This window comes from Thalassophryne amazonica, chromosome 2 (genome assembly GCF_902500255.1).
Source record: "Thalassophryne amazonica chromosome 2, fThaAma1.1, whole genome shotgun sequence".
In the NCBI taxonomy this organism is placed as follows: Eukaryota; Metazoa; Chordata; class Actinopteri; order Batrachoidiformes; family Batrachoididae; genus Thalassophryne; species Thalassophryne amazonica.
The window spans coordinates 40106777-40129131 of NC_047104.1; the positions used below are offsets into that span (position 1 = coordinate 40106777).

The 22355-nt window shown below is 41.2% G+C and overlaps 1 protein-coding gene across 3 annotated transcripts in view; it reads right to left on the reverse strand.

Moving 5' to 3' along the window:
• rhpn2 (rhophilin, Rho GTPase binding protein 2) overlaps positions 1-22018 on the reverse strand; it is a 116920-nt gene extending 94902 nt beyond the window's left edge. The window contains exons 1-3 of one of the 3 annotated variants that reach the window (XM_034185253.1): positions 21837-21972; positions 20482-20551; positions 10420-10535 (exon numbers count right to left, since the gene is read on the reverse strand). In XM_034185253.1, coding sequence (XP_034041144.1) covers positions 10420-10535; positions 20482-20520 — 155 coding nt within the window. In that variant the 5' untranslated portion in view covers positions 20521-20551; positions 21837-21972. Of the gene's footprint in view, positions 1-10419; positions 10536-20481; positions 20552-21836 lie in introns of all 3 variants that reach the window. The other 2 variants (XM_034185262.1, XM_034185246.1) reach the window with 2 other exon arrangements.
• Positions 22019-22355: the final 337 nt, after the last annotated feature.

Genomic DNA, 22355 nt, shown 5'->3' on the forward strand with positions numbered 1-22355 from the left:
CCTTCCTCTCCTGGCATATTTAAAAGTTTTTAGCACTGCACACACCAATTACATTTTGCTCATGGGACAAATAGAGGAATATTTGCCAGAAAAGTCCACAAATATGACTAACTTTACAACATGGAGTTGAAAAACTACAAAGACACTCAAACGACCCACAATTCATGGAGGGAAATTGCACGTACTGTAATGCTGGTTTGGAGGGTGATGTTTGTATAAAGAAGTGGATGTTGTTGAGAGACAAAAAATGACCAGGAACAGTGGCGGTGCAGGCGGAAAGAAAGTCTGACTGTTCTTCCAGTTGCGCTCCCTACTTTTCCGGCGGTATTTACAGTACGACACCCACCAATGGAATGGAAAACGAAAGGGATCACACCCATGTCAATGTCATTGCATAGCCACGGAGTTGTAGAAGCATAAATCAGGCCCATAACATCCATTGGATGAGATGTCACCCCAACACAGGTTACTTCTCCAGTCAAAGCTGGTACCATTTGCAGCTGAGAGGACTGAGACGATGCAAATGGAGGGTTGTTTTCAAGGACACAGGCAGGTAGCCTGAAACATCCATCTGGAATCAAACCTAGGTTGACCGCCCAACTCATATGCCACAAGGCCACCTGCAATTCTAAAGTTCTAAGTAGGCCCTGAGGCCTGTTGGGGGCTGTGTCTATTTATTGCTGGATTCCATAGCTTCAAGTAGACTGACATTATCTAGTTTGTTCCTTAAGAGTTTTAGTCAGATTCAATAACCAAAACAGACACTTATTGTGGTTTTATGACAGTCACCGGTATTACAGTAGCTCTGACATTTGGTTGGTCTATTTTTGGCTGTTTTTCCACCTTTACTTCCCCTTGTTCTCATTTTCCAATCAACCTTTTTCTATTGCTTGTAAAAGTAGGAACACTTGGAGAAACCATGCAAAGAAAAACTGGTCTGATCAGCCGCACCTGTCACTGATAGAGAGAGGAATGCAGAACAACAGAGGTAGGCTAAACTAACAGCAGCAAAGTGTGAAAAACCCCTCCAAACAAATTCAGTGTACACTCAAAAGACAAAGAAACCACAGTGATTCAAAAAAGCCTAGATTCTGGCCATCTTTAATGCTTCTAATATATTATTCTGGGGGGAAAAAAAAACTTTGTTGCAAAACCTATGCTGCAGAAAAGTAGAATGGTTACAATTAATAATTTCTCTCAGCTTCTCCCTTTTTGCCTGGGGTGACCATAGCAGAATGGATCTGCAGGTTGATTTGTCAAGCATTTTTCTAATGCAACTTCACATTACATGAAGAATAAGCACAGGTGGTCTTGGTCCGTGAACCTTTTGATTGGGCAGCAAGTGCACTGACCACCACACTGCCCAACTGAAAAGGTTGCAACAACAACAAAAATTACTAACTTTCTCGAGTGCCTTTTGATTTAGATGATACCTTTCCAATAAAATGAAATTACTGATTCCTGAAGCCTTCTTGCATTAAGTAAGCAATCACAGCAAACACCTTTTCTGTTAAGGTTTCTTATCCAAGTAGTACAACAGATAACTGAAACAATTGTGCAAATGGTGATACAAGCACCAAAGTTGGCACAAATACTCCTTAGATATTACTCTTTTGAACAAAGCGACTGGCCACTTGAATTTTCACTTGGCAGCCAGGTAGGGGTCAATTGAAGGATTACACAGGGGTCAAAATTAAAAATGCTCAAATCATTTTGAAAACTATACCACTTTATTTGTCTGATCATATAGATTCCAAAAAGGTGTAGTTTGGACTATCTATGACTGAATGATCAGGAGTTATGGGGTAAAAACAGCAAAAATGGTGACAAAGGTCAGTTTCAGTTTGTACAGGGGTCAAAAGTTAAAGTTCCTAAAAGGTAAAAGGTCATGCAAATTATTAGTTGAGCTAATAGGATTAATAAATGGAATAGTTTTGATTGTGTTGAATGTTTGGTCTCCAAAATAAAGGTCAAACAATGTCGACGTCCATTGGATTCTCTGACATGTGACATATGTTACACTATAACATGATAACTAAGCATGATACATGGTCCAAACTATTCCTTTTTAAAACCCTGTTAACCCAACTAATAATTTGCATTATGTTTTACCAAAATTGGAGTAGCTTTAACTTTTGATCCCTGTACAAACTGACACTGACCTTTGTCACCATTTTTGGTGTTTTACCCCATAACATTCAGTCATAGATAGTCCAAACTATACCTTTTTGGAATCTTTATGATCAGACAACTAATGTGGTGTAGCTTTCAATATGATTTGAGCATTTTCAGTTTTGACCCCTGTGTAATTCTTCAAATGACCCCTACCTGGCCGTCTATTGAAAATTCAAGTGGCCAGTCGGTTTGTTCAAAAGAGTAATGTCTAAGGAGTATTTGTGCCAACTTTGGTGCTTGTATCACCATTTGCACGATTTTGCTCTAAATATGCTTTTAGCTGCTGCACTAAAGCTATATAATTTTAGAGTTTGAGTATAATTCCAGGTGATGCAGTAGAGGATGGACAAGAGTTTCACTTTCAGCATCATCATCCAATGTCCCACCATTTCTAGGGCACAGTATATGAAAGGTGCCTATCTCATCTCCCTTCACTGCCGCTAAAGAGAGTCAGGTCCAAATTTGCTGCTGTGTTGACAGAGAGTTTTTCCAGTCAGTAGTCTGAGTGGGATTTGAGCCAGTGACCTTCTGCACCACAATCAAACACTGGAACTGCTAAGCCATGTGCCCAGCTATGCTGCATCCTTTATTGAATAAACAATGCAGAAAACACTTTGGCTGTTGAAAACGGCGTTATCACAAAGTCTGTCCGGATGACATCATTTACAATGCTGTCAAGAATGGCTGGGACCCTATCACCCCTTGGTCATATTAGCTATAACAGACAGAGGCAAAGTAAGCAGCTGCCATTTTCAATCAGAGTGGGTGTTTTACAGTGACAAGAGACAAGTACTGCCTGCTAGGCAGGGCCAAAACATACAAGATGTATATAAGCGATGTGGCAGAGTGACGGCAGAGCGATGAATATTGGTTGGTTGTTCATTATACTTATAACATTTAGACTCAGACTCACTTTTATTGTCACTCGATCCTTACAGGCAGAATAAAATGCAGTTTCTCCAGGTCTTGGTGTCATTAACTGGGACAATTTTTTTAACCTAACCTATTGCATAAACTTTGGCAATATAACTTTTGCAATGTACAATATGCGCACCCTGTGGCCATAGAATATATATATACAAGGCACAGGGTTGGCAGCAGCAGCAGTGTTATGCTGCGGTCACACCGGGCGCGACAGCAGCGACAGGATGCCATGTAATCCCTATGGAACGACGCGTTTTGGCGCCAAGTCACGCAGTGCGACGCGATGGACACGAATGAAGCGACGCGAGTGAAGCGATTTTGAGCAACTGGCGCTTTTGTGGCGCGATATTGCGTCGCATCACGTCGCGTTGCCCTCCTCCCCAAGTTGAAAAATCTGAACTTTTTCGTCTCGTCGCGCCATGATGACCAATTAGGGACTGAATATGTAGTGATGTGGAGATGTCTGGAGTTTGAGTGAAGATGTGAACATGTCCTGTATCTGGTAGCAGCCTGTAAGCAGGACTTATGTCTCTTTCGTCCTTTATTTCACAATTATGACAGAGTTTTTGGAGCGAGCAGCAGCGGGAGCGGAGTTTCTTTCTCTTTGTATGTTACGTGCGCGCACAAGCGAATCGTCCATGGTGATTATTTTACTTATTAACTACACAGATGTATAATAAAACAAATGGTGACTGGTTTCTAAACACAATTATGACAGAGTTTTTTGGGAAAGAGCGAGCAGCAGCCCCGCAGCAAGCAGCTGAGTTTCTTTTTTTTTTCTTCTTTGCGTGCGCGTGCGAGCGAATCGTCTGTGGAGAATATTTTATTAATTAACTACACAGATGTATAATAAAACAAATGGTGACTGGTTTCTAAACACAATTATGACAGAGTTTTTGGGGGAAGAGCGAGCTGCAGCCCCACAGCAGGCAGCAGTTTCTTTTATTTTTTTTATTGTTTACATGTGCGCACGTGAACGGGACAGGAGGTCCTCAAACTGGTTCCTGCAGAGGCAGAAGGACCACTGAAAGCGGTCGTCATCCAGACGCAGCTCCTGCAGCAAATAATGATACTCCCTGAATTGGGAACATCTCATGACGTTTGTCAGCTTTCCACAACAACTTGCTCCGTGTGATCAAGGTCCGTCATGTTAACGTGACTGACAACCGGAGCCGGCAAGTGGAATGGAAGCTCCTCCTATTTGATGACGCACCGGGGTGAATTTTCACAGCAAAAGCAGAGCGACACACCGGGCAAGGAAGGCGCGTCCATCACCACACGACCCCCGCAAATTTGTGGTGTCTCATCGTGCCCGGTGTGAATGCAGCATTAAAGTATTAAGAAGGTGACAATGTGCATGTAGTGCAATGTTCACAGTTTGGTGGTGGATGTTGAACTGTTCAACAGTCTGACAGCATTTGGGGAGAAGCTGTTTTTCAGTCTGGATGTTTTTGCCCGGATGCTGCACAGCCTCCTTCCAGAGGGAAGGGGTGTGAACAGACTGTGCGCAGGGTGGGTGGAGTCTTGGAGGATGCAGATGGCTTTGTCTCTACATCTGGAGGTGTTTCCATTTATGTTTCCACTGTACAATGTTGAACCCCATTTATAATTCTTTGTCCGTAGGGTTTGAAAATGAACCGAGTTCACTCGTTACCTTTTTTTTTCTTCTTCGTTTTTTTTTTTAGAAGGTATATACAGGTAGATATATTGGTATTGTAATTTTTTTACTCATCATATTGGCACTCCCAAAAAGTCAATAATGGCCAGGCTCTACTTTGTTTTACAGGTGTGGCAGCAATACACTTCTAAAAGTAACACTGATGAGGGATAGGAAAAACAAAGTGGAAACTCTGAAATATTACAATACCAAACCACACCTGAGAACATGTTGAGAGCTTGAGAGACCTAGCAACCACAAACCCAGAGTAACATCTATGAACCCATAAATGACACCCTACCCATATGGTGCACATGTAAATACAGCATAGTGTTCCAACTGGAGATCTAACAGTCACACGGGGATGACTGCACACGTACACAGCTACAGTCAGGCTGGCTGTGATTTAAGACCTTAAAATAAAGCAGAGAGCATACCTGAAGATCAAAAACACACACCAGCTGTTCTCTGCACTGCAGATGGGCTGGAAAAGACACCCACCATGAAGCTGTGTAACTGCTGATGCAATAGGCAGAAGTTCCAATTTGCAGCATTTCTCCAAAAATATTCACAGAAGCCCATACAGAAACTTCTTCAGACTGGTCCTGGGTGTTTTGTTGACTTTCCTCAGGAGTCTCCTTCTTACATGGTCAATCAGTTTTTAAGAACAGTCAACTCTACATAGCTTTATCATACAGTACCACATTGTATCGCATGATATTGCAATGATTTGTTGTCACTGTAAGTTTAAAGGGCTGTGTACAAGCCCAAGGTTTCTTCAAACCTTTGCGTATGTAATCCTGTATTTTGTGAAGCACTGTTTGGGTGTACTGTGTATATGCACAAACTACATAAGCATTTATGATATTTTTTAAGTAGTTAAGTCCCTTCAGCTGCTCCCTTGTTTTTCACTCGGAGTCACCGCAACAGATGCGAGGTGGATCTGCATGTTGATTTGGCACAAGTTTTGCGACAAAACTTGTGCCAATAATATTTCTCAAAACCCTCAGTGACTGAACTGTGAGGTGTCCTTATTCTACCTGCTCAAGCATCTATGTGCCTCAATCAAGGGTTGTTTTGGACCAAAAAGTTGCAGCTACAATCCGAGGATCTGAATACAGCGTGACTTGACTGGCTCAAAACATTTTTTTCATTTGTCAACATATAATTTCAACAATAAGAATTTTGTACAACCCCAATTCCAATGAAGTTGGGGCTTTGTGTGAAATGTAAATAAAAACAGAATACAATGATTTGCAAATCCTCTTCAACCTGTATTCAATTGAATACACCACAAAGACAAGATATTTAATGTTCAAACTGATAAACGTTATTGTTTTTGTGCAAATATTTGCTCATTTTGAAATGGATGCCTGCAACATGTTTCAAAAAAGTTGGGATGGGGCAACACAAGACTGGGAAAGTTGATGAATCCTCAAAGAACACCTAATTGGAAACAGGTGAGTGTCATGATTGGGTATAAAAGGAGCATCCCCAAAAGGCTCAGCCATTCACAAGCAAAGATGTGGCGAGGATCACCACTTTGTGAACAACTGCATGAAAAAACAGTCCAACAGTTTAAGAACAATGTTTCTCAATGGTCAACTGCAAGGAATTTAGGGATTCCATACTCTATAGTCCATAATATAAATGTAAATGGGGAATCTTCTTCACAGACTAAAGTTAATTATGGAGTTCCTCAAGGTTCTGTGCTAGGACCAATTTTATTCACTTTATACATGCTTCCCTTAGGCAGTATTATTAGACGGTATTGCTTAAATTTTCATTGTTACGCAGATGATACCCAGCTTTATCTATCCATGAAGCCAGAGGACACACACCAATTAGCTAAACTGCAGGATTGTCTTACAGACATAAGACATGGATGACCTCTAATTTCCTGCTTTTAAACTCAGATAAAACTGAAGTTATTGTACTTGGCCCCACAAATCTTAGAAACATGGTGTCTAACCAGATCCTTACTCTGGATGGCATTACCCTGACCTCTAGTAATACTGTGAGAAATCTTGGGAGTCATTTTTGATCAGGATATGTCATTCAAAGCGCATATTAAACAAATATGTAGGACTGCTTTTTTACATTTACGCAATATCTCTAAAATCAGAAAGGTCTTGTCTCAGAGTGATGCTGAAAAACTAATTCATGCATTTATTTCCTCTAGGCTGGACTATTGTAATTCATTATTATCAGGTTGTCCTAAAAGTTCCCTAAAAAGCCTTCAGTTAATTCAAAATGCTGCAGCTAGAGTACTGACGGGGACTAGAAGGAGAGAGCATATCTCACCCATACTGGCCTCTCTTCATTGGCTTCCTGTTAATTCTAGAATAGAATTTAAAATTCTTCTTCTTACTTATAAGGTTTTGAATAATCAGGTCCCATCTTATCTTAGGGACCTCGTAGTACCATATCACCCCAATAGAGCGCTTCGCTCTCAGACTGCAGGCTTACTTGTAGTTCCTAGGGTTTGTAAGAGTAGAATGGGAGGCAGAGCCTTCAGCTTTCAGGCTCCTCTCCTGTGGAACCAGCTCCCAATTCAGATCAGGGAGACAGACACCCTCTCTACTTTTAAGATTAGGCTTAAAACTTTCCTTTTTGCTAAAGCTTATAGTTAGGGCTGGATCAGGTGACCCTGAACCATCCCTTAGTTATGCTGCTATAGACGTAGACTGCTGGGGGGTTCCCATGATGCACTGTTTCTTTCTGTTTTTGCTCTGTATGCACCACTCTGCATTAAATCATTAGTGATCGATCTCTGCTCCCCTCCACAGCATGTCTTTTTCCTGGTTCTCTCCCTCAGCCCCAACCAGTCCCAGCAGAAGACTGCCCCTCCCTGAGCCTGGTTCTGCTGGAGGTTTCTTCCTGTTAAAAGGGAGTTTTTCCTTCCCACTGTAGCCAAGTGCTTGCTCACAGGGGGTCGTTTTGACCGTTGGGGTTTTACATAATTATTGTATGGCCTTGCCTTACAATATAAAGCGCCTTGGGGCAACTGTTTGTTGTGATTTGGCGCTATATAAAAAAAATTGATTGATTGATTGATAATATAATCAGAATATTCAGAGAATCTGGAGAACTTTCGACACGTAAAACCCCTTTCACACCAGGGGTGCTCCCAGTTGCGCTGTGCATCATTATGACGATGCCACATGGAAGCAACTCAGTGCCGAGACGATGCAGCTCGGCGCCACAACAGCGCGAGGGGCGCAAAGGAGGAAGCAAGCCGAACGCCTAAAAATTAAACCTGTTTAATGTTTTTGGCATCCTGAGCTCGAGGCAGAAAGGAAGTGGTTCCAGCGCAAGTAGGTGCAAAGATGCGTTACTCAGCGTGACTCGGAAGCCACGCCCTCACAAGACGACGTTACCTGACGTCATTTTATGATTCCTGCTGTGTTCCATTGTTCTCACAGTATAAATCACGCAGGATTGTTTTTATACAGTGTACTCAATGCAGTAAAAACTACACGCTGAAAAACAAAACAAAAGAAAAAGACCACAGGAAAAAAATGCTGATTGCAGCTCAGCTCCTTCTCTGTGTGGAGCTGTCTGGTGAAGAGAGGCACTGTGAGGTAGCAGCAGCTTCTTCTCTCACAAATGTGTTTAAATAAAATCCCTAAAAGTACTGCTCACAGACTGATTGCCAGAGACATCCAGTAAAAATTCTGGACATCTCTATTCCACTCACGGACGGTTCGTTCAAGCGCACACATGTGAACAATTAAAAGAAAAAAAAACTGTCTGACTGCAGGCATTACTTCCTTGTTCTCTGCTCAAACTCTCTCATCACAGTTAAAAAAGGACAAAAAAGGACATAAGTCCTGCTCACAGATTGATTGCCAGAGACAGGGCATGTCAACATCAAGTAGAACTCCAGACATCTCCACATTTGCTCACGGACGGTTCGTTCGCGCACATGCACGCATGCATCTCACGGTAAAAGGAGAAAAGATAAACTATAACAGATCTCAGAGCGCAGCCCTGCAGCTCTGCACAAGAACAAATATAAACTAGAAGAGAAGTCAGAGTGCACAGTCTGTCTGCAGCTAAACTGTGCACTCTGACTTCTCTGTGCAGAGAACCTGCAGGCTGCGTTCTCACCTCCTCTCTGCCCCCTGCTGCACGCACCTGACGCAGATATTCCTGCATCGTCATGACACCACAGGAAGCAACTGGGAGCAGCCCCGGTGTGAAAGGGGCTTAAGCTGCAAGGCCGAAAACCAACACTGAATGCCCATGACCGTCGATTCCTCAGGCAGCACTGCATTAAAACAGACATCACTGTGTAAAGGATCTTACCGCGTGGGCTCAGGAACACTTCAGAAAACCATTGTCAGTAAACACAGTTTGTCGCTACATCTACAAATGCAAGTTAAAACTCTACCATGCAAAGCGAAAGCCATACATCAACAACATCCAGAAACACCGCCGCCCTCTGTGGGCCCGAGCTCATTTGAAATGGACAGACGCAAAGTGGAAAAGTGTGTTGTGGTCTGATGAGTCCACATTTCAAATTGTTTTTGGAAATCATGGACGTCGTGTCCTCCGCACAAAAGAGGAAAAAGACCATTCAGACTGTTACCAGCGCAAAGTTCAAAAGCCAGCATCTGTGATTTTATGGGGGGGTGTTAGTGCCCAACTTACACATCTGTGATGGCACCATCAATGCTGAAAGTTACATCCAGGTTTTGGAGCAACACATGCTGCATACAAGCAACGTTTTTTTCAGGGACGTCCCCGCTTATTTCAGCAAGACATTACCAAGCCACATTCTGCACGTGTTACACCAACGTGGCTTTGTAGTAAAAGAGTGCATTTACTAGACTGGCCTGCCTGCAGTCCAGACCTGTCGCCCATTGAAAATGTGTGGCACATTATAAAGTGCAAAATACGACAACGGAGACCCCAAACTGTTGAACAACTGAAGTCGTACATCAAGCAAGAATGGGAAAGAATTCCACCTACAAAGCTTCAACAATTAGTGTCCTCAGTTCCCAAATGCTTATTGAGTGTTGTTAGAAGGAAAGATGATGTAAAACAGTGGTAAACATATCACTGTACCACCTTTTTTGAAACGTGTTGCAGGCATCCATTTCAAAATGAGCAAATATTTTCACAAAAACAATAAAGTTTATCAGTTTGAACATTAAATATCTTGTCTTTGTGGTGTATTCAACTGAATATAAGTTGAAGAGGATTTGCAAATCATTGTATTCTGTTTTTATTTACATTTCACACAATGTCCCAACTTCACTGGAATTGGGGTTGTATATTCATGTATGTAGATACATGTATGGTTTATGCAAATGAATAACACAATTACTATATTTTCTGGAGTATACATTTTGTAACTAGTTTGGGGTGGCGGGGGGGCTGTGTCCAATGTATACTCTGGTGCAACTTACACAAATTACATGCTATTACTAATAATGACTATTTCTATAGAACTTTTCCAGGAAAGAAAATACTAAATAAATAAACTCTATTAATAAAAGAATATATGCCAATAATAACAAGTACACAACAACAATACACAAAAATCCCAAATTAAAGCGCTAATAATAGAGAACAAATGTGTGACTTATACTCCAGTGTGACGTATATATAGGTATTTCCTCATCAAATAAAGTAATAAATACAAGTTATCTTACTTCAGCAGGTTTTCTGCTCCGTTTCTCAGTCTCATCTCTTTGATGATCTGCTGGTTCAAAGTGGCTCGCTTATTCTGCAGTTTACTTCGTCCAGTTTGGGCAAAAGGGTTACAACCCTGAGACAAAGAAAGACAGAAACAAACACATCAGCGTGATCATAACGCCATCACCACATTATCTCTGTGTACACAACACTTATAGACTGTACATAAACTTTTTCTACCATTAAAAAGACACTCAGGATGAGTTTTTTATGAATAAAATGCTGACCATCTGCACAATTCACCATGTTATCACTGTAAATGTCTGTACTCTGTTTCAGAGACTTTAGATAATGTTTAGATAAATGTACCATGAGTACAAAAATGTACCAGAATTACAGTTCAATGAGTTTCTTCTCTCACTCTCTTCATCCTTCTCTCTGTCTCTACTCCTCACTCACCCACAGACATCAACTCACTGGACAGGAAAATACAACGCAATGTGTTGGGTCATCTTTAAAACATGATGTCAAGGGCTGCCTTTTATGTTAATTAAAACATTTCAACAACAAAATGTGACACTGAATGAAAACAAACAAACGCAAAATGAGTGAACTCATGTCTTACATTACGTAATTTATTCAACTGTCTTTGTCACACAACTTCAACCACTTACTCCAAGTAAGGGTCATGGGGGCTGGAGCCTATCCCAGCAGTCATAGGTCGTGGTACACTCTGAACAGGAGGCCAGTCTGTCGCAGGGCCACATATAGCTAGACAAACACATTCACACCCGTACACACACCTACGGACAATTAAAAATGTCCAATCCACCTAACCTGCATGTCTTTGGATGCGAGAGGAAGCCAGAGCACCCAGAGGGAACCCACAAAAACACAGGGGAAACATGCAAACTCCACACACAAAGGCCACAGGTGGGAATCGATCCCAGGACCTTCATGCTGTGAGGCAACAGTGCTAACCACTAAGCTACAGTGCTGCTAACTGTCTGTCATTTCAGCTAATTTAAAAGTTTGTTGTGCAAACTCTTAGTCAATGTGTAGTTGATTTAAATTTCTTCACTTTTAAAGCTCTGAGCTTAGAAATGTGCTACTCACTCAGGATTACCCAGTGCCAAATCAGGTGTTGATTTGGCACAAATTTTACACCAGGTTCACATGCACACTGAAATGTGGGCTGTACAGATATACTAAGATCCATTACACCACTACTGTAGTAGCTGGTCTCATAACAGTCGCAGTTTAGTCTCTCTGATTGTTATACTGGTGTTCCTGCTGGATATATTATTTATAACAGATGTCAGAGCAGACGGTAACTTAACAAAACCAACAAAGCTTTTCATATTTACACTTTTATTACCTAGGCTTTTGTCAAAGCCTAGACATGTACCCTCTAAAGTGTACTAAGTGAATGAGGATATCATCTAACTCAAAACCAATAAATGCTGTAATCACATGCATGATAGAAATTAGGAACAGGTTTGGATGACGCTGCACGTAGCTTGACATTAGCCTGTCAGTTTAATTTCAAAAGCCTAGGTCTAGAGCACAGCAAAACCACCTCTGCTTGTCTGACCTTTTCATTTTCTCATACTCATTTTTTAAAAACTGCTAATGCTCACAAAATGCCCAAACAGTCCACAACACCCCACAGGTGACAAGACGCTGTATTCACTCAAAACATCTGTCCTAACTGAAGATATGTAGATTTTCTTTAAAAGTGAATGCTGTGACTTTGTGAATCATTGCTACCTTGAAAAAAAACAATTAAATTTGGATGTGGCGTCTCCCACCATATGTGCTTTGTCCTTGTCTCTATCACGGGCACAGCCTCAGTGTGTCAACAGGTCGTCATTCACAGTGAACCAGATAAACTACCTACACAGCAACTGACTCATTGTGCAGCAGAGGTACGGTCAACAAATCTGAAGTCACACAGTGCACAACAAAAAGGTGCACGATGCACACGGACCAATCACCTAAGTAAACAAGTTCAAGTCTGACATATTTTACAATATGGTTATTTACTCAGCTGGAGGTCACTCAGATGGACATAATGAGTTCCAACTGTAACATCATGAAAGCAACCAGAAAAGGTAAACATCACAAGCTTAACGAGCTCAACTTAACAGATAGAGCAAATACTGCAGATCTGAGATAATTAGTAATATAAAATCAAGTAAAAGAAAATAACCATCAGAATATTTTGATAATCAATTATTGTAATTTATCAAGGTGTTGCTTTTCTGATTTACTTTAAATAACCTACTGGGGTTAAAGTGGTTAAAGATATACTACTACTACTTGAAATAGTTTTTTAAAGCCCATATGTTTGAAAGCTTCAAATGTGCAGGCCCAAAAAGTGGAGCTTACAAGATAATAACAATAATAATAATAATAAGTTTGTTTATAATGCACCTTTCATTAATAAAAATCTTAAAGTGCTACAGGGAAAAAAAGATCAACAAGAGATTAAAAACAGAAAGTCTTATGATAAGACAGCCAGGAAAATGGGATAAAACATCCATCCATCCATTTTCTTCCGCTTTATCCGGAGTCGGGTCGCGGGGGCAGCAGCTCAAGCAAAGCCGCCCAGATCTCCCGAACCACACACACCTCTCCCAGCTCCTCCGGGGGAACCCCAAGGCGTTCTCAAGCCAGCCGAGAGATGTAGTCCCTCCAGCGTGTCCTGGGTCTTCCCCGGGGCCTCCTCCCAGTGGGACGTGCCCGGAACACCTCTCCAGCGAGGCGTCCAGGGGGTATCCGGAAAAGATGCCAGAGCCACCTCAACTGACTCCTTTCGAAGTGGAGGAGCAGCGGCTCGACTCCGAGCTCCTCCCGAGTGAGCGAGCTCCTCACCCTATCTCTAAGGGAGCCCCCAGCCACCCTGCGGAGGAAACTCATCTCGGCCGCTTGTACTCGCGATCTCGTTCTTTTGGTCATGAGCCAAATCTCTTGACCATAGGTGAGGATCGGAACGTAGATCGATCGGTAAATCAAGAGCTTTCCCCCCCTACTCAGCTCTCTCTTCACCACGAAGGTCAGACACAGCGACCACATCACTGCAGATGCTGCACCGATCCGTCTATCGATCTCACGCTCCATCCGTCCCTCACTCGTGAACAAGACCCCGAGATACTTAAACTCCCCCACTTGAGGCAAGGACACTCCACCGACCTGAAGAGGGCAAAGCACCTTTTTCCGGTCGAGAACCATGGCCTTGGATTTGGAGGTGTTGATTTTCATCCCGGACGCTTCACACTCGGCTGCAAACTGCCCCAGTGCATGCTGAAGGTCCTGATTTGACAAAGCCAACAGAACCACATCGTCCCCAAACAGCAGAGACAAGATTCTGTGGTTCCCAAACCAGACCCCCTCTACACACTGGCTGCGCCTAGAAATTCTGTCCATAAAAATAATGAACAGAACCGGTGACAAAGGGCAGCCCTGGCGGAGTCCAACAAGCACTGGAAACAGGTTTGACTTACTACCGGCAATGCGAACCTGCTGCGGTCGTATAGGGACCGGATAGCCCTTAGCAAAGGACCCCGGACCCCGTACTCCCGGAGCACCCCCCACAGGGTGCCCCGAGGGACACGGTCGAATGCCTTCTCCAGATCCACAAAACACATGTGGACTGGTTGGGCGAACTCCCATGAACCCTCGAGCACCCGATGGAGCGTGTAGAGCTGGTCCAGTGTGCCGCGACCACGATGAAAACCACACTGCTCCTCCTGAATCCGAGGTTCGACCATCGGTCGAATTCTCCTCTCCAGTACTCTGGAATAGACCTTACCAGGGAAGCTGAGGAGTGTGATTCCCCCTATAGTTGGAACACACCCTCCGGCCCCCCATCTTAAACAGAGGGACCACCACCCCGGTCTGCCAATCCAGAGGCACTGTCCCCGATCGCCACGCGATGTTGCAGAGGCATGCCAGCCAAGACAGTCCCACAACATCCAGAGACTTAAGGTACTCAGGACGGATTTCATCCACCCCAGGAGCCTTGCCATCGAGGAGCTTGGGATGGGATAAAATGGGATAAAACATTAAATAAATAATAAAATAGAATAAAAACACTAAGACGCTAACAGTTCAAAATTTTGGAGAGATGTGAAAGGCATGACGACCTCTGTGTCTGGGTGTGTACAATCTACTGTACCTCAAAAAGTGAAGACCAGATGTGTGTCATGAGGGAATCTTTCTTGTATCAATTCCCTGACTTAACTAAAGCAGGGGTGGTACAAAAGTGGTAATGCAGTTGTGCCATATGACAGGGTGAACATACTTATGCAACCCACATTTATGAGTTATATTTTTATTAGCTAACATTTGATTTCAAATTAAACATTAACCACAGATTACTGTCTACATAATTTATTGCACCCCAAATTATGATGTAAAATAAAAGAGTTATGCCCTGAGTTCTTTTATGCTGGACCCTTCTGTCTGTCTAGTCGTCCAGTACATCTGTAATTCTCAAAGTGTGGTTACCACAGATGCCAGATGAATTGTGAAGGTATTGCAACTGGCCTTGAGGTCATTAACAATAAATAAAATTGTATTTGATTTTCAATTTTGTATTAAAGTTTAATGTTACACACAAATATTCAGGAGTGTTTTTAAAAAAAGGTAAGCTGAGGAAATAAAACATACATGGGATTTTAATTATGTTATTCTTTATTAATTTGATTTATTTTAACATTTAATATATATATATATATATATATATATATATATATATATATATATATATATATATATATATATATATATAAAAAATACAATACTTCATCTTAACCTCATGTGCCCATCAAAACTGTGACTGATGGTCCAGGTGGGCCTTCTTAAGTTTGGGAATGGTCATCGCTGTAGATCATCTTGAGCATCATTTGAGGACAAGGCAAGAAACAGACATGGCAATGTAACTGTTTGAAAAACAAAGTTAACAGGCCACATGGTTGTCACAAAGTTCACACCAGATTTAACATTTTGAGCGACAAACACAATCTGTAACAAATCTGCTGCAGCAACGTAGGTGTTCAAATGTCAAGAAGACAGATAATTCTGAAATTCTAATCAGTAACCATTTATACAAATGAACACCTCTCTGGCATCATGACAGCTGAGGGCATGGCCCAGTCACATCCAGCAGTAGTTATTGTTGACAGAAAAACAAAGCGAGGACATTAATGCTGGAGAGGGTGTGGAGTCACTGCACGTCATTTATGACAGACGTTGCTTTGACGTAATGTTTAAGCACACGAGAATGGCGAGTCATAGATGGTAACCATAGTAGTAACTACCAGAATGTTCTCTGTTTTTTTTAAGACATGCAGTACCTTTGAAACTTCAGCCTGTGGAAGCATTCCAAAGTCTTGACTCAGTCAGTAACTCTGTTTCTAAATTAGGACTAGAACGGTAGGTGAACAAACCAGTCAAAAGACCACAACATGACAATATTTTGGGGCAGAAACACAATCCACGATGTCAATCACCATTCTTCTTATACAGGTTTGAACTGAACTCTTGTGATTACATGGTTTGTTAAGCATATGCTTTCCTGGACAATAAACTTGTCACTTTAACCCAAAAATCTCTGCATCTTGTTTTCCCTCTGATTTCATTCCTCACCGCCCACAAGACAGGAAGTGAGACACAGAAACACACTCCGTAGGCGCACACGTCAGTCACTTTTTCTGGTGCTTATGATATCAAATCTGATCTGAACGTCTCAAACAGGAGCAACTCAGATAAGATAAGGTTTCATCAAGACCCTCGAAGGACTGCCCACTTTACTCACCAAATTTGAACTCCTTATCCCACATAAATATGTCTGTTGGCTTTTTGTTATATTTTGTCACAAAAAATAATTTGTATTTGGTCAACATAAATTAGAAATCATCCAGAAAGAATAACTGTTATTATATAACGGCTGAGTGGATCCTTCTCATATGATTGGTGGGTTGTATGTCATGTGTCATGGATTATTCGTACCATTTGCCGTGTGTTTCATTGACTGTGCAATAGTTCTTTTTTATAATGCAATTTTGGTGTTATATGAAATATGCTATTGTACGTCCGACCACCAAAGCATGCTCACACTACAGGCGGCGGCACTTAGCTAAACTTAGTGGAGTTTGTTTTGCTGGCAAATGACGATTACAAAGAGCTAATTGACGCTGCTAATTCTTCTAACTCAAAAAAAACATACCCACTATACTGTAAGCTGTCAAGGAGGCACGAAGAGCTGTTAGGATGAAATGCTGGACAAATGTCTGACGTGATTTTTGGCTGGAGTGAGGAAAGCAGATGGCAGTCTGTACACAAAGTCAGTGGAAGGCATCATGGACTACTGAGAATAATTTTGGACTCCTATTTAAAGTTCGTGTTGGTCTGTTAACCCTCTGGGGCCAAAGACCAAGCTTTACTAAATTATAAATAACTTTTTAATGATATGAGAGAAACTTACTTTTTTTGCTGAAAAGGTAACTCCATGGACTTTCGAGCCAGCCACTGGCCATCTTTGTACTCTTCATAGAAGCTGTGCGATGACGTGCGCAATGTGAGTGTCCAACTGGAATTGGTTCACCGTCACACGGTTTTCCAAAATCCAATCGTAGGGCAGATTCACCTCACGTGAAAAGCCAAAGATCATTTTCAGGAGTGATATGTTACTAGATGGCCCATTTGAATAGCCCCCTGGGTGCTCCAATGAGTACATACTATTAGTACATACTCAATGCGCCCTGCGCCATTACGCACAGCAATCAGTGAAAGCAGGAGCAGACGGAGAGCCTCTGATGACAATCTCACGTGCTCAAACAAAGAGTGTGTAACTACCAGGATTGCTCCACTAGTTTGCATGTGAATGTTACTGGAGAACTCTGTTGCTTTTACCATGAAGACAAAAAAAAAAACACATAGACCATTTTGTATATATTGTTCAAAATGTGCATTTGTGTTTATTGTTTGAACCTTTTTATTGTACAGTCTTTCACACAAGACCTCAAATTACCTTTATAAAGTGTCAAAACAGTTGTTTATTATAGTTTGCTGTATGTTTTGAATAAATGTGTGTGGAAAATTATTTTCCGCTTTACATTTTCCTTCCTTATATTTGATTGTAAACCTTTATTACACTTATAAAACACAACAAAGCATATATATTATGAAAGCACAGGTTGTCCTGAAAAAAAGAGACATAAAACATGATTATGGGATGCAGGGAGAGCTGTTAACAGCAATAATAAAACATTTATGGCAGGCGAGTGAACTGTCCAAAAAAATGCCCTCGGACCCCAGAGGGTTAAGCACCAGTGAGGAACAGGAAAATGTAAGTCCCTTTTCTGTTGTTTATAAATTACTGAAATATCCAATGACAAGGATCTATTTTCACCATTATATAAAACAAATAATGAATGTTTATGAGTTCAATGGTACAAATATTTCATGAAGTGAAAGATGGTACATTCCATCTTTCACTTCATGAAATATTTGTACCATTGAACTCATAAACATTCATTATTTGTATAATACTCTATTTGCCCACATCCCAAAGTAGCAGCACTGTTAGATCAGCAACACAACAGGTTGTTTATACTTCCAAATACAGTCTGACAACACAAAAGACATGTTTGGTTGTCATGGAGATACCAGGAAGATTTTTGCTTTTCTTTTTTTTTAAAAAGAGGGGCATCTTAAAAACGTGTAATCTACGCAATCAGCTCAACGTTAGTTACTCAGGACAGCATTTCTTATGTGTCTCTTTCCACCAACAGAAACTCTGCTGAGGAAAACTTACTGTGCCTACAACTTGAGAGAGCGAGGCTGGTCTGTGAACCCAGACACATGTTGTCAATTTGTGTCTGTGGTCTGGCATACAGAGAGCCTCTGGCCGGATGCTACGTCAATGCTCTTGCTGGATAAAGGAGAAGAAACATTTTAAAAAACATGCAGATTCTGCTTTTTGTGCTGCCATGTTTCCATCCTGCAATCGCCCAGTCGGACGTCAGCCAGCTGGAGGTGAAGCGGCGGCTGGTTGGGATGGAAGCCCTGAGCCGCAACAGCTCCCCAGTGGGCCGCAGGACCCAGAGAGGGCTTGTAAATCATGAAGCTCATCTTCACCCAAGAGAACGAGGGCAGCAACAAAATGGAAGCAAAGCTAGAGTTGGCACCACTATGTTGCAAGTCAACCAAACAGTTTCCAAATTGCAAATATCTTTAACGTTACGAAAATTACGAGCACGCACAACTCGTTAGTCTGTGGTTACAGCAAATGTGCAAGCTGTACGAGACCAAGAAGGGGTAGTAGATGTTCTCATGAAACAGCAAAAAAAGCCTAGAAAGGTGAGAATAAGAGAGAAAAGTTGCCTGAAAATCTGTGTAACAGTATAAAGGAAAGGTTCTGCAGAAGCACCAGACATTGGCTCCCACTGACTTCTTTTTTATAGACACAGGAAGTGCAGCACAGAGCCGAAGTCCAGACAGCGTTCAGAAAGGGATTCGGGGGGACTGAAGGACACAAAGGGCCTGCTGAGATCTAAAAATTCTTGTTTATAAAAACACACCAAATGAGATCACTGGTTCAAATGTAGCAGAATGAGACATGGCACACACCTAAACACATCCACTGTCAAAAGCACCTTTCTCACAGACTCAAACCAGTAACTCCACCCTAGTTAGAGAAGTTGACAAATGCTCATCTTGATCAGCAGGTCATCTACAGTGTGAACAGTTAATAATATCAGTTCCGACTGTTTCAATAATACCATTATCCTGAGTGAAGCCTCTGCCTCAAATTATCAGTACGTCAACAGTAAAGAAGCCAAAGGTCAGGGCTCTAATGGCCTCTGCTATGTTTTTGGGAAATCACATATCCATAGCCCCCCCGCCCAACTGTCAATCACCACCATGTCTAATTGCCAACGGGAAACAGAAGCGATAGTTAAATATGGGATGTTTGGTTACTGCCTTTTCATTCCATCCCACTATCAGCCACTGCAGGAGATAAAGCTATTCTTGGAATAACATACACACACACACACACACACACACACACACACACACACACACACACACACACACACACACACACACACACACACACACACACACCTGAAGCTGACAGCACTGCTGGGGTTGAGACAGATCAGTTAGAGGTGAAATAATTAGCTGATTAATCAATTAGTCAATTGACTGGAAAAAAAAGTCAGCTCTGTCACTTACAAATTGCAAATGGCAGCACGGTGACTTAGTGGTCAGCACTGTTGCCTCACACCAAGAAGGTCATGGGATCAATTCCCACCTATGTCCTTTCTGTGTGGAGTTTGAATGTTCTCCCCGTGTTTGCATGGGTTTCCTATGGGTGCTCTGATTTCCTCCCAGATTCAAAAAACAAGCAGGTTAGGTGAACTGGAAACTTTATAACTGTCCAGGTCTCCCTTGCAAAAGAGATTTTGATCTCAATGGGACTAACCTGATTAAATAATGTTTAAAGTAAAATTAAATCATTTACGGTTTATACAGAATCCTGTTTTGTTTATTCTGTTCTTTAAAATGTGAGGATTTGCTCCACTGCAGTTTTATTTCAGAACTTTTTTGACTAATTTAAGCATCCTATAAAAATATTATAGACCATTTCGTTACATAGTGTCATGCTTTTCAACACTTCAAATATGTTTCAAACCGGTTTCAACCACATATCAAATTTGTCAGTGTATCTTAAAATTTCATTAATCTGTCTAAATTAAGAGAAAGTCTAGTTTTATAAAGTACTAAGAACAAACTACTTTAAGTTGCTTAAAGATGGTTTTAAACCAGATTTTAAAAAAAAAACCTTCAGAAATTTTGCACAGCTCTAAATTACTACACCTAAAACTAATGGAATAGCTTTGGATCTAAAATTGTTACAGGTAAAAAAAAATAGACTGTTAATATTTATTAAGAAATATAAGCATTTGCGAGTAAGCTCACAAAACGATTATAACGAGATGTTAAATCTATCATAAACATACTTTTACAGCTGCACACAAGAAGGAAAGAACATGCAACTGTTTTACCAAGCCATGACAATGTCCGACGTCCAGCAGCCGACGCATGGCAGCCAGTGGAACAAAGCACGGCGTCCAGCTGGGAACACAACAGGTAAGATCATCACGACGATGTGCATGCAAGTGCATGGATCAAAGTCATGCAAGTGTCAAAGGGCCTTTACTTCAACAGCCTAGGCTGGTATCCTTACAACTGGATGAACTGGGACAATGCACAAACCAAATCTAGGCCTCTAGATTGGTAGCTCAACAGCTGATGACACTGAAATACCTACTCGGGAATATAGCAGCATTCGTAAATCTTTTGTGGTGAAATACCTCAATTAAACAGGTCAAATGCTGTACATGTAATTGACAAATGCAAGGTGTTTTTTTCTTGGAAGTCTAATTAGCTCCGCTTGAAGACAGATGACCAGAATTCATTTTCCTTTGTGCACATACGACATGCTGCCCTTGTTTGATGTTTCACTGAATTTCATAAAGCAACTTAGGAGGAGCTAAGATGTCTGATGAGAACTGTTTTTCTTCATGCACATCTTCATAGGGTGTGCTACCACTGTGTAAAATTTTACTTAAATCCATCAAATGGCTTTGGAAGAGTTGTGCTTGGGAGGTTAATATCAAGTGAATCAATATCATGTGACAATTAAACACAAAAGTCCATTTATCTTACCTTAAAGGTACATAAGGTACTTCATATGATGTGTTAACATTGTGTAAAAGTTTATACAATTATTTATGACTAACAGAATTATCAGTAATTGTCTTTAATAACAACTGTTTGTGTAGCAATTTTAGAAACAATACATTAGTTTTTTTTTATTGTGTAATGGGTTTTTTTGTTGTTTTGTTTTAACCTGTAGTGTTTGCGCAAATTTTATATTATATGCACTTTTAAATGCATTGCTCTTGTTCTCATCATAGCTATTATTATTATTATTTCAAAATAATTTATATCAACAAATTCGCAGCAAAATATCAAATATATATAATTCAAAAACGAGGTTTGTAATGTGAAAACGTATTATTTTCTTGACTAGAGCAGATCATATTGCACTTGATTTTTGTTGAAATGCTGATGCTCTCTTCTTTTTATACGATGACATATAAACACAGAGACATTATCTTTTCCCACAGAGTGCCGAAAACTTTTCCACAGCACAGTGCAAAATTCGCATTACTTTTAGTTTTATTGTGAAAACTATTTGCGCTTGTCTGCGCTTTTTTGTAGTCACATAATTGTATGTGTCGTTTTTCAAAAACCACTTTGGCAAGAAGGTAAATTGAAGCGGAGTGAGAGCTCACTTCACTGTGCGCACATCACGTATGCGGACATTAGCGACGGACAAAAAAAACCCCCTCACCTTTCTGAAATAATTGCTGTCTCCGCCGCTGTCTTGAATTCCGTTTGGTAAAAGAGCGTCTGTCATGGTGGAGGCTTTGAATAAAGTTTAAAAAAGACGAATTCAAACAAAGTTCTACTGTCCAACAGGTGAACAGGATATCCCATACAGTGTCTGACTCCGTCCTCCCCGCGCACACAGACTAGTCCAACAGCACACAAACCGCGCCCACAAAGACAAAAGAGGCGGAGAAAACCCGCGTGCTGCGTTCAGGACGTCAGTAAAAAAAAAAGTTATTACCAGCACCTGCACCTGCTGAGTTCTCATGAAGAAGCCAAGCACTTAAAGGACATGTTGCACAGAATTAATAACAGCTCAGGTTTTGGCTATTTCACATGATATACCTGTACGGATTTTCACCCTTCTGTGAACAGTCTGCAAACATACACCAATCAAAAGAAACAGCTACGTAGACTGCCCAAAACAAAGTACTCGTTAGTACTCCTTTGTTCCGAATGTTTGAAACATTGTGTACTTCAC